This window comes from Cygnus atratus, chromosome 5 (genome assembly GCF_013377495.2).
Source record: "Cygnus atratus isolate AKBS03 ecotype Queensland, Australia chromosome 5, CAtr_DNAZoo_HiC_assembly, whole genome shotgun sequence".
Lineage (NCBI taxonomy): Eukaryota > Metazoa > Chordata > Aves > Anseriformes > Anatidae > Cygnus > Cygnus atratus.
In genome coordinates, this window is record NC_066366.1 from 31,803,736 (window position 1) to 31,817,591 (window position 13,856).

At 38.8% G+C, this 13,856-nt stretch overlaps 1 protein-coding gene across 3 annotated transcripts in view; it reads right to left on the reverse strand.

Moving 5' to 3' along the window:
* The window catches only part of PLA2G4B (phospholipase A2 group IVB), a 55,038-nt gene that overhangs the window by 12,672 nt on the left and 28,510 nt on the right, over window positions 1-13,856 (reverse strand). Inside the window, exons 7-18 of one of the 3 annotated variants that reach the window (XM_050711325.1) lie at window positions 11,869-11,941; window positions 10,062-10,198; window positions 9,207-9,338; window positions 7,975-8,033; window positions 6,205-6,247; window positions 4,934-4,997; window positions 4,395-4,522; window positions 4,166-4,276; window positions 3,063-3,100; window positions 2,004-2,139; window positions 868-1,004; window positions 391-613 (exon numbers count right to left, since the gene is read on the reverse strand). In XM_050711325.1, the coding sequence (XP_050567282.1) occupies window positions 391-613; window positions 868-1,004; window positions 2,004-2,139; window positions 3,063-3,100; window positions 4,166-4,276; window positions 4,395-4,522; window positions 4,934-4,997; window positions 6,205-6,247; window positions 7,975-8,033; window positions 9,207-9,338; window positions 10,062-10,198; window positions 11,869-11,941 (1,281 nt within the window). The other 2 variants (XM_035540090.2, XM_035540091.2) reach the window with 2 other exon arrangements.

A 13,856-nucleotide genomic window follows, 5' to 3' on the forward strand; every position in this document is an offset into this window, starting at 1 on the left:
CTAAGGCTCGGACTAATGTTCACAAGAGGGCAGGTTATTCTAGTTCTTAAGTGTCCAACTAGAAACATTAAAACACCTGACTGTTTGGGGGGGGGACGGGTTGCTCAGTTCTTTCTGAAAACTGCCAACTGAAATTGCTATCCGTTGGGCACCCCCCTTCAGAGGCACCGACAAACCACCAGCTACTCTGGAAAATCCTGGCTATAGGATCCTTTGTCATTATTTACGAATCATACTGGAATGCCTCAGTTGCTTTGGATTTGTTCCACAGATTATGTCATGCAAACAAAGAGGGAAGTGCCAGAGAAAACAAGTGGACATTTCTCAAATTTGTGGCAGGACAATGTACGTGGCAGTGTGGTACACACTGGGTACATATGTGGTACATACCCGTTCATGTAAGAACATTTCCTGAACAAGTGACCACAACGTTGTAAAAGATGAGACGTGTCCAGCTTTTGCCCTTTCAGCAAGTTCCTTGTGATAATATTTCAGATGTTCCATAGACATAAGGTTGAGTTTGCATTTTGTCACTTGTTCTTTTACTGCTCTGAGCGGCCCCTCCAGAGTCTTCTGTGACCAATCTGCATGCTCATACAGGTCTGCTAGGGTCCTAAAGAACAAAAATGTGACAGAATCATCCATTTAATAATGAAAAATACTGTATTTACCCAGACACTTTCATCAAAGCAGAGAACTAGCTAGCTTAAACTGAAGTTATGATAGAGAGCCAACTGTAATAGCTTTACCAGGGAATTATGTTCACTTATGAATAATGTAAGACTTTGAAATAAATGCATCTCTCTCACTATGTGGAAATGTGGTGTCATAGTCATTCCAAATACAAATCGCATCTTCTGTACTCACCATGTTGAGCCAGAAGCCCCAGTGAGATAGGCAACACAGTCCAACAGATTTAGCTTCTGAAGAGCCAAGAGGTGGCCAAACATAGCTGACATTGCTCTGAGGCCTCCACCTGTTGCCATAACAGCTATTACTGGGACCTATTCAAAACATAAATATTATCTTCAGAAAGTTACTCACTTGCCTACTTGGAAAAGCCTAATTGCAGCTCCTAGAACTTCTTCAGCAGACTTTATTGGAGGACAATGAAATGAAATCAATGTTCAGCCAGTCTCTACCAGTACTTTATTTAAATTAACCTCCAGATACTCAGAGGGCTTTCATAACATAACCTCAAAGCTTGGATGAGTTTGAAAACTGTTAAAATTCAGTGATTTTAACCCTTCTTCCTCTCTTTTCTCTTTATAATTGGAATTGCTATGATTTATAACAGATAATGATATGATTTAACTATAAATAATAAGAGTTCAGTAAACATAATTAAGAATGTATTCAAGGAAGTCCTGAACAGAGTTCAGGAAAAAGATATTAAGCAAACAAAATGATTCTTTGGACAGTGTCCATTCAACAAATAAAATTCCATCAAGAAAATAAATGTTCACTTTAAAATTCACCCTGGATCTTGGCAACAAACCATGCTTCAGCTGGAGCTTGTTAGAAAATGTTCTTTCTCCATTCTGAATAATTTTGACATTTTGTGAAAAGTGATTGGAAAATGAAAAAAAATATAAGCCAGGGACATTACGGTGATTTCACAAATTTCCACAGGAGGTGAATTTCAAACACTCCTGTTTTCCTACTTATTTTGGATTGTCTGGTTGTCTGTGTTGTGTCTCACAGAACATACCAATGTCTCATATTGTGCTGACCTGCCGCATCACACTGTTGGAAACTCTGACCTTGAAGACGGATATATTCTGTCCTTAGGAATTTGGCCAAATGAAGAGAATGGAGGCCTGAATAGCTGAGCTGAAATTTTAGATGAGAATGGGATGCCACTCCGAGAACTTCAGTTAGGCTGCCATTCAAATCAATGGGTTTGTCATCAATGTGCAAAAACTACTAGAAGGTTTGTGGGAAGTTGTGCCAATCCAAATTCAATAGGCCCACAGCCCATGCTTGGATTCCAGCTCACAGACCTCGTGTCCATGTAGATCTCTTTCCAAATGAAGAACCCTTTTCAGGGCACTGGCAACCACTCTCTTCCTTTTTTGCAAGAATTCCTGCTCTTCTCGGCATAGATCATATCCTAAGCGCACATCTAGTTTTTCCGTGCTGCAACATAAATAAGTCCAGAGGCACAGGATTAGTGTTAAAAATGCACATGGATCTATTTTCAGCAACTGCAGTCTACTAAACATCATAAAGAATCACGATTCACTGTTCAGATTTACAGGCAGAAATGCAGATCTCAGTTGCAAAGAAATGAACTGTTTCACTTCTACACGGTCTCATTATTTTCTGATGTTTCAGCATAAGTCCTACTGCCAGCTTAGGACAGCAGATATGGGATGAGAAAGGATTATTTGTGTCCTTCAGTAGCTTTGTTAATTGAATACTTTCTATGTTTCCTTCAAAGAATTTCTGAGCAAAAGGTCATCAGAACCTAACAAGGTCTTTCATGGGCATTTAAACCATTGATTTCTACAGAAACAGTATAATGAAAAAGATATTCCAATTATTTTGTTTTTATTTTTTGTATGTCTCATTATTTTACAGCATAACGTTTCATCTTCCCTTGCTTATGCTTCTTTCTATTGATAATACCATGGCCACAAATCTATTTTCTTAAGAAAACATGTGTTGTTTGAATAACATATAGAATCTTGATGTTTAGATCAAGTCAAATCCCGTTCTCCCTCTGCCTTCTTCCTGCTTACTTGTCCCTTTTGAAGAAATCTCTAATCTCAGTCTTTGGTTCTTTGACGCAAAGGACATCTGACTAAGTTCCTCACTGTCTGAAATTCTCATTTATTTATTTGTTTATTTATTTATTTATTTTGCATTTTAACATGACTCTTGCCCCAAATCAATTTACTTTTGCTCTGTTGTGGTGACTCTTTCACAGTGACTTAACTACCAAGGTATTTTGCCCTTAGTCTTGTGCATTCCTTATATCTAAATGAAGAATACTGTGCTCTAGAATTCATCGTTCAAAGAATAATGAAACTTGTAGAGAAACAAAACAGTCCCCTTACCAATCATTTAGTTGGAGGTACAGCTGCAATGGCACATTCTGTAAACAAAGAAACATGAGCAGGAATGTGAATGACTGTGAAAATAAAGTTTAGAAATCCAGACTTTCAGTGACTCCTGGAATGCACCACCACCACCACCCTGCATACAGTTTTTAAAAAAAAAAATAGCAGGAAAGGGAAGATAAGCAAATAAAAACCAAACATATTCTGTAGAGATGCTAGAGAGGCAGAAGGCATTGAAGTGGCTACCTGACCAGACTGTGAAACAGGACTCCTACCTCACTGTGACCCCATGAACCAGCCTAACCCAGCAGCAGTATCACACTGCCACCCTCTCATTCTTGAGAATTAAGAACAGTATCCAGCTAAAGACAGTGTTAGGGAGAGGAAATACAAGTCACCGCATCCTTTCAAAAAGCCATTGGAGGTAGGGAAATCAACTGTGAAACAGACATTCATTCTCCCATCTCTGTAGGAGAAACACTGCTAAGTAATTCTTTTCCTCCTGTATTTGCCTCCCATTTGCTGCATGGTGTGAGAAAGGATGTCTGGCTGTTGTTAACAGATTCATCTGGTCACACAGCAGTGTCATTCCTGCTTTTAAAGCAACTTAAAGTTGTACCTGTCCACCAGTTAACATCATTACTGTATACATACAGGAATGTGACAAAATTGTTCTCTGAGGGTAAGATTCAACTCATCTAACTTTAGCCACCTAAAATTTAGGTATATAGACTGAGCTAGCCACCCAGGCTTGACACAGACAGTAGACACAGGGTGGGACATCCCAAAGACTTGCTAGGGGTATTGAACATTCTCCTTTAACTGTGTAACAACAGCAGAGGTTGGTCTTTTATTACATTTAAACATTTAACTTAGGCATCTAGAAATGGCCAGGATGAATCCCCAGTTATTGATTTTACAGACAGAAAAATGATATTTCTCTGAGAAAACTAAGCTTTTTCTACAGAAATCTTGTATTTGCATCTTGTATTCTCACCCAGACTTACCAACTGAATTATTTTTCAAATGATATGATGTTAAATACTGATGGTTACTTTAGTCATCTCTCCAAAAGGTCATATAAATGGTGAGGTACTTACATGTCTTACAGGGAGGGTTACTTTCACTTTGTGTCCAACAGGGAGAAATTTCAGTGGTACTGTTAAGGTGTCACTTAAATTGTTTCTGTCATCTTCTTTATCAGAAACTTTCTGCAGAGAACAAAAAAAAATGTATTTTACTCACAGTAGGGCAACAGTTCTCCACTGTTTTGGTGACACTGAAAATAAGCAAGCAGTATGAGAATTGGCTTGGTGCAGTGCGCATTACCTGCAGCCTGGCCTTTAGAACTGGCTCCCAGGCCTTCACACAATGGAAGTAGAAAGTATCTGTGTCCTCTGCAGCTTTCTGTGTTCCTTCATGAGATGCAGGCACCGTAAGCACAAGATTTTTACCCTCTAGTGAAAACAGATTTGTTTAGAGAATATTACCACTGTTCAGGCAAAAGAGCTAACAAAGTTTGCTGCAGACATTCTCTGTGGTAAATTCTCCATAAGTTCCCACACTGGCAAGTCTCCTACAACACAGAAACTGGTACTCCTGCATCTATCCCAAAACCTGGAGTGCTCCCAGAGTCAGCACCCTCTCATACCTCTACCAGCAAAGTTTACTGTGTCCAAATTTGATAGCTTCAAGGAAAAGACACAGAGATTGGAGTTACTACTGGAGGCAGTTCAGGGACTTTCACTGCACTGCATTTTATTGTCTTTAGAAGGTTATTAGTTGTCTTTGTATCCTGAAGTGCCTCCATCTGGATCTGAATGCCTATGGTTTGGTTGTGTCCTCACTTCACAGGGAAATCTGCGTACCTTTCAAATATTTCCTGCTTTCATTACTGTCCACTTGCACTTCCAAGCACCAAACTTCACGTGACTGTAAAAGACAGAAGTGGAAAAGTTTGAAAATAGCAAATGCCGTATCTGCAGCAAACAACGAACCATCAGGAAGCCAGCTAGTAGCTATAATATAGGGCTAACCTAAACTGGTCTCAGTGCTGGAAGCAATCTAGCTGTACAAGAAGAAATTCAGAGCTCATTATACCAGAACAGTAGCCCAGTTATAATGCTTTACAACTAGCTTGTCCATACAGTGGTGAACTGACAGAGGTGATTATATCCATTGCAGTTATCCCCAAATCAGGAATCTCTGTACAACACACTGTTGCCCAAACTCAGGTACGCATATATATGACAATTACTTAGGAAGGGTGGGAGGAAACCACCTGATGATGAGTTTTAGTGTATCGTGGCCATGATTCGTCTACAAGGCATCTTCTTGTTGGTTCTGATCATGGATTTATTCCACCCTACCCTCCACCTGAGTCATTACAGTTCACCCTTATTAACTCATGCCAGGACAGTTTTCCAAGCCATTTCAGGAACAACGCATGCCAATCATTACAGCTCTTATGCCTCACACAGAAAATGAGGGGGAAAGAACAGAATATGCATTACTTTGCCGCATGGGTATTAAGGGCTAGCATCTGGAAATCATACACATACTTGGAGTGGTTGGCATGAGGTGCTTTGTACTCCTTTGCTGCTGGGACAGCCCAAGGAGATAGGTAATGGACCGCATGCTGACTAATACCACAAGAGGACTCTGTGTTTCAACAATTAAAATAGCTCTTCATTAAAAAACTCATTTCCTATAAAGCTGCTACATTAGATAACCTTCCAGTCATAAGCACATTGACTACGTATTGATGTCTTCTTCTGTAGACTCATCCCTTTCAAACTTTTGTTCTTCCTGCCAAATGCCATTCTATATTACATGAAACGCACTTCACTTTGAATGCCAACCAACACAGGATGCTGAAATATTAGCAAACCATAACTGGGCAAAATACTGATACATGAGAACTTCAAGAAACACGGTTTCTCTTTTTGCATGGAGTGGGCAACATTTAAACTGTAACAAAGGGGAATTGTCCCACATTTTTCTTTTATACCATGGACCATGCTCATATCAGTAACAGTAGCTTCTGCTCTCCCTGTAAAATACCAGACGGCCAGGGGGAAAAGTAGAAAAACAAATGAAGGAAAAGTCACTCCAAACTAAATTCATATGTGAACCTTACCACTAGGACATCATTGGTAATGACATACTCTGGAGGGCCAGGACTGAAAAGACAGAAGCAAAAAACAAACAAAAGATTTGTGAGTACCTAGTATTTATTTTTTTAATAGCAGTTTTATGACCTTTTCTGCTTAAAATTGAATATAGTTACATTAGTGTCATAATTTGTTTTCTGAAAGGCATAATACATGATCATCTGCTAAGCATATGAACCAAAATGCAGTTGCTAAGCGAGAAGACAGGAGAGTCCATAAAAATACCAATTCTTAAAACTACAGAAGAAAAAGGTGTTGGTCTACGTGGAATCACGTCCTGCCCCTAACAAATGGCCACATGGCTTGGGGAAAGCAAAGACTACTATTAATGTACTCTCCAAATACGTATTAGGACAGACATGTCTGTCTGATCCAGATTATAATGTACAACTGGTCACCAAAGAACGGCAAATAAGAATTAGCTCACATCATATGTATGACTGGAAAACATACAGCTAAGTAATATAAAGTCTTTGTTCCAGACATTTTACCTTGTAAATCCTAGGTTTGTCACTGAATGGAAGTAGTTATTTAATACCATGAGTAACCTATAGATTCTACTAACATAATCTCTAATTAAGGCTAATACTCCAATGGCACTACGTTACACACATTCGTAAGTGCTTCCATAGATCTGAAAGGACCATTGAAGTTATGTAGCATGTAATCTTTGACTTTCTGCAAAGTCCAGGACATTTTACCAAGCAGCATGTCAAGCCCTATAACTTCTATTTCAGCAGTAGAATGTATTTACATATAAATAACTAGGTTTCACTTCCAAGGGTGGAGAATTCCCCACATGCTTTGTAACTTGAACTGTGAAAAATGTTCCTCTTATTTCTAGTCTGAATCTGCTCAGTCCAGTTTCCAGGCACTTCATCTCACTCTGTGCTTTTTGTACATCTGGCTGTGATTGCTTCCACATTTGCAGGGGATGCTTGCACCATCACTTAAGGTGTCTTCCATAGATAAATTAAATAGATTTTCTGAGCTATGCTGTGTTAACCAAGAATACCAGACATTTTTTTCTGCAGCTATTCCATTTTTGAGACTAAGAAGCCCTATTCACAGTTTCTTCTTCTAATCATGAAGTTAGTCAGTTTTAAACAGACTATGTTTTTTGTAACATTAAAAACTGGACAGATAATGCAGTTTAGTTTGTGGTGGGTTTTTTTTTTTCAGTCAACTTTGTGATACCATTTAAAAGAGAGAGAAAATTTATCTTATGGGATATGTTCTTCTCCAATGTCGATTACCAATTTGAGGAGGAGGGCCTTAATTTTACTATTTGTTGATTGCATGTTTGTTCAGTTTAACTATGCTATCACCTAATGATTTTTCTAATGCTGTCTACATCATTCGATGTATATTCTGTGGTAATAATACATGTTTTCTGGTCTTTCAGAAAAACTAAAGTGTTCAAAGCATTGTTACATTAGTATTAACAACTTGGAAAGCACCTCTCTTAGGGCTTGTATGCATCTTGTGTGCAAGTTATTGAATCCTGCCAATGTTACTCATTTTCATGATCAGGATTTAGGTGCCAAACATAAGGTAAGACTTGTATAAGACACACTAAAAGATAGAAGTAGCTGAGGAAGCTAAGGCTAAAAAAAGAAATTGAAACAGCAGTCTCAGCTCACTGCTGTAAGGAAGAGCTGGAAGAATTTCCTCTTCCTCTGAGATATTATACTGCCTGGCAGAACTAAACCTTTCAGCTTTGGAATTTTACTCACATTTTTTCCATCCAGAATTCCACTTCCAAACTTTCCCATTTCTTAGAGCACCTCTCTTTCTAAAAGGAAAAGGGTAAAATACATATGGATTATTGGAGGCTGCAAGAGTTCACCAGTAGAGACACATCAGAAAAGTGTTTCACTTCCATGGCTGATATCTATTCTGCTAACATTACCAAAAAAGCTAGGATTGCAATGGAAACCACAGGCTCAGAAAAGGCAAGTAAGATTAATGTTCTCCCATCATGGGATATGTAGTACTATACATCCTTCCAAAGATACAATCAGAGAGGAAAAGCTCGGCTGAAACAGAAATATATCTTTCAGCAAAGACAGTCTGCCTGGGAGAAAGGTATTGAAGCCCAGCAACAAATGTCACTAATTCCAGTGTCATTTCTATGTACAAATCATTTAAATCACATTCACGTTGAATTAAGCAGAGATGAAGGGGGCAAGAGCGCTCCAGACTGAGGAGGTTATTGAATCGTGTTATTTCCCAGTGACTCAGCAAGAAATGGCTGAGAAATGCATGCCACCAGCCTGCAGAGTCACTAGGAGGATCCCTGTTAACAGCTTTCAGCATTTGGGAAGTAGCTGTTCTTGTAGGTATGGACTGTCTCCTTCCTGTAATGAGCATGTAGCAGTTCCTCAGACACAACTCATGGAGGTGTCACAGAGCTATCCCAGTTTTGTTCCCTGGAAAACTCTCTTTCATGGGCTCCTTAACAGAATACCAAAGATGTTAATAGAACAGGCATGTCTTTATTATGGGCTATGGAAATCTGAATCAACTAGAAGGAAACCCAGCATGAACCTGAACAGTAGAAGCCTGAAAGAATCATTTAATTCAACTGGTTAGTGGATTGTTTTCAAGTTTTTAATAAGTTCTAATTTAAGAGGAAATGTCATCTAAGCATGGGAAAAGTGGAATAAAGCTAAAAAGTAAGAAAGTTATCTGCGGGATTATAAAAGATGAAAACGACTGTATTTACAGATGCTAGTTATCATCACTTTTTTGTCTGCACAGAGACAACTGCATGGGAGAGAAGCAGCTTCGTTTTCTGAATCTGTTAAAAGAGATTAACAAAGTCACAAAAATCCAGCACCTGATTTGATGAGATTTTGATAATGATATCAATATACCAGGATATCTGTTTATGCAGACCCAAACCTCACCTAACACAGAAGCCAAAATGGAAAGTAAGATCTGTCCATGTATTTTCAGTCCTTACCTCTGATTTCAAAGCAAATGTCTCACGGACTCTCTCTCCAGGTCTGACTCTAGCAACGTTAAAAAGAACTGTGAACTGCATGTCATCTTTCGTAAGTGGATCTTCATCACACACTGCCAATTCTAAAACGTTCTGGTAGTAGAAGAAAATAAATATGAAGTTACTGAGCTGCTGTTTCCAAAAATAAACAAATAAATAAAAATGATTACAGACTTTTGCTACTGATTTACTATCACTGTGCTTTCTTTCAGGAGTCTGCTAATGTGGAACTCAATCACTAAATCCAACTTCGGGACACTTATAATTGAATAGAAGACAACTACTAACAGAGAGCTCCCACTATTCCAAGGCAAAAAAGATGCTCAGTGCTCTGTGCCACTCTCTGATAACCCGTCCAAAGAACATAACTATTCGGTTTCTTCATTTCCTAAGTTCTCTTAACTGCATAGCTTAGGGTAGGATTAATTTCATCAGCTGAAGTCATCACAGTGCAACTTTGCTCTCTAAACCACAGCAACTCCTCTACTCTTCCCTTACAACGAGTGGAGGGAATGCTTTTTCTATATTAACCATCCAAAATAGCCCAGAGATGAGGCACGCTACAGCAGTACTTATTTCTCTCAGGCGACAACAAGGGGAATCTATACTAGCTGAAATATAGGCGTATGTATCACAGACGTCTACAACTATCTGAAAGGAACACTACTCCATATGTCTGCTGTTTTGTGCTAGTGAGTCAGTTGCAAATTCTGTTACTCGAGCATTGTTTTAAGTTATTTAGTACATTTGACCACGAGGGTGTCAAGTGAGGACTCCCAGCTATTCAAAAGGGTAAAATCTCTGTATTTTTACTACCTCAACTTCTCTCTGGATCCTAAAGTAGAAAGTCTCATTCCAGACAGGGTTGTCAGAATTCTTGATGGTTTTGGTCTGAAGCTTTTCATTTGAAGCAGATGGCAGCCACAAGCGCACATAGCAGTCTGATGCAGTCACTGCAGCAGAAAACAATTAAAATCCCAATGCCAATATTATAGATGAAAAGTAGGGCAAGGCCGTGATTCTGGGGATTAATAAATACTTTTCTTTTTTTTTTTTTTTTAAATAAGTAAAGAGATCATTGGTTAGAGGCAACCAAGGAAAACCATCTTAGTATACTACCTAATTCCTGGGTAACTACAAGTTGCAAATACACACATGCACACATGCACACACAAGATACACTAAGAGCAGTGTTTCCTGTGTGAAGACAAAGAGGCAGAAAAGAGCCCACTGACCATTCATCAGGCATATTCCCTACCATTCCAGTCAACTGTGTTTAAAAAGTTTAGCTGAAAGCAATGCTAGTTCCAAAAAGGTCTATTAGGACTATTACAGGAAAAGAGAACACATATTGCAGAGAAGATGAGATGAGACTAGCTTGCTGTCTCACAACAGAAACACACGGAGGGGACATGCCTGATGTCTAGAAGTGTTAGCTACTAAGAAAGAAGACCTGTTGCAGCTAAAGGCTGGTGTGGGCCCAAGAATTCAAGGACATGAGTAAGTCAGAAATCTTCTCATTTCCACCCTAAACCTATTCTTTATCATTAGTGCGGTCAGTGCCTGGAGCAGCCATCCTTTGGAAAGAGCCAGGGTGGGAAAGTTCATTTACTTTGTGGAGCTTGACATCGGTGTGAAAAGAAATCCCCGAGACGATGTCTTTCAGAGCTGGAGTCTGGACTTGACTGAAGATGTCTACTGCAGCCCGAGATGCCTAAATACTTCAGACTGGTATCAAGCAGTGAATAACATTGCCCCGCAAGGTTTTGGCAGGAAAGTGGAACTGTCCCTTCAATAGAGTAGATAGAACAGGTCATTGAAACTCTTAGAAATACAGGTCACGCTATCGCTTTTCTAGTGTCCACCTCTGGATGTTACTACATGATATTTGAAGTAGAGTGAGAGTGGGAGAAAAGGCAGCTCAAGGTCCTTCTACTGGCTGAGGAACACATAGGACATTGCAAAAAAATGACAGCCTGAATGGCTGATCCATCAGACACCTTGAGAAGGAGCCATAGGAAGCTGTAAGGGTGAGATAATGAGTGAAAGAATGTTGAATACAAAAGTACATGGAAAAATCTGTTTTGCCTGCATGTTCAGCATGTGCTTAGGGCTGATTTTGCAGAGGCTCTCCTTAGCCAGAAACTAGCAACATTATTTAACATGAAATACTCCAAATGACTCTGTATTTTAGAAGGCCTGAAATTCTCTAATTTACCTTTGACTATGGTGTATAATCGATACATTTCAATAAAAGGTTCCTAAATACACGTCCTGTGCAGCAAAATGCCTGCCCATGCTATGATGTATGCCCACTAAGAACATCAAAACCAAACAACTCCAAGCAGATTTACAGATTGCAGTGCCCTCACATGGTCTACCTTCTCTTATTGGTCCAGAAAGTTCACCTGGGAGTCTTGGATTTTACAATTTCTCTGAAATGCCACTAGATATGACCTTCAAAGTAATGATGGCATAGGCATTTGATCTGATTATAGCCCTGGCATTAATACTTCTATTGCTCTGCTTTATGTACTTTATTTGTATACCTTCAGAAGTTAGGAACATTGCTCACTGTGTAAACTCTAGAGGTGACTAAAAGCACAAGCAAACCACAACTCACACAGGTCTCTTGATTTGATGTTCCTGGCTTGTATGATTCTTACAGAGAGCATGTAGATGGGACAAATCTTCATCTGCAGAGAAAACAAATGTAATTAGTTTCATCGGCTCATAATATAAAAATCATATGTATTTTGAGAAGTACAGGGGACTGTCTGTCCTTGCTGTTTGCCCGTTTGAAGTGAGGGGACCACCTTCCTGTAGAAGTACACCATGCTAAGACAAAAGCGTAGTTACACACTGGGCTATTTGCTAAGTAGCTTGAGTAAGTGAAGACAGAAAAAGAAAGAAGACAGGAACTCAGACAATGCTACAGAAAGTTTCTGTAGTCACCCTAGAGGTGTCTCTTTTCAAGCAACCTGGTGCATGCATGGCCGTGGTGATGGTTGTACTGCCAACCTGCAGAGGATCTTGTGCCACAGCTGGATCAAAACTGGGCCTTTGGAAGGCGATAACAGAAACTCACACCTGCCTTCCTGGTCTTGGCACAGCGCTGACACTGGGCCTGGACATGGCAGTTGTCAAAGCACTTTAAAATCTTCAATTTCATATCCCAGCTAGGAGTACATTTGCATGATGCTCCTAAGTAGGCCACGTTCACCAAAAGGCATCTAGAGGAATGCACTACAGACTTTAAGTGACTGGATCATTGGCCCAGCTGAGGCCACTCAGATGAAGAAAAGTGCCCTGCTTTGGAGGCATAATACCACAGAATCCCACATCATTAGGTGTCTTGAATACACCTAATGGAAATGGGACCATTGTTCTTCCAGATATGAGATTTATTTCTGTCATAGGCAACATATCATTGTAATGCTTATTTCAAGTTACTTGTTCCTAACTCTAACAAAGAATTAAGCTTCCCAGCCTAAGCTAGTCAGAAAATATTCAGCACATTTAAAAGATATTCTGATAATCCTGAATGAACACACATACACCGACAATAATAATTTTAATTAAGGAAAGTATTTCCTTCTTTTTTCAAATTGGAAAATTTCTTTTTGATTTTATTTTGGGTGTTTTATCTTTTTTTTTTCATACTAGCTTGGCATGTCAGCAATAATAAGCATAAACAACAACCAGCCCTGCTATAACTAATAAATTAAAACAAGACCACACACTGTTGGAAGTTTTCCAGTACTTTTAATGGCAGTTTAAATTACATCCTGACTGAAATATCATATCTATTTGTCTAAACCAGAGTATCCCACTACACTCTAAGAAATAATTTGACAGTGTTATTTTGAAAGCTAGCACCATGATTAGTTTTCTTGACACTGAAATGATTATCTTCAGAGATATTAGGAGCTGGGGAAGGGGGAACCCCTCCACAGAAGCAGTCACTACACTTAACCTGAAATTCTTTTACAATGGGGTGGAGACTATTGGGTATTTTTATTAGAAATGAGAATTGCTTTCATTCAGCTTCATTCAATTTTGTTTAGAGGTAAATGATGTTACATCAGATGTATACCATTTTAACTGTGAATTAGCACATTCAAATAAAGGCTTAATATTAAATATTATGATGCCAATTTTAAAGTTACATCCTTTAAAAAAAAATCAGGTTGATATTCAAGAGTCACCTAAGCAGAGAAACCTTGTTGGTAAACCTACAAAATCAGAAATTACACTGTCTCTTGGATTCTTAACAGTTGTTTGAAACACCTTTTGTATAAAAATGCAAGACATTTGTGGAACAAGAAGCATTCCTATTATATTTTCCTCCAATTTAAAACTGAAATATTTAAAACATTCTGAGTTTAACACATTATAGACATTACAAGTTCCAGTGAGGACACTTCCAAATTACTCCAGTTGCCTACTGAAATAATTTTACTTTAATTTTCCCATGCAAATAGTTATTTAACATGGAAGTACCAACTGGAACGCTCAGTCAGCATTCCTAGTAGGTTTCATTAACATGAAATATTGGATTCTGTAGCCAATTACAGGGCTGACTGTTTTTAATTAATATGTTAATTCTAT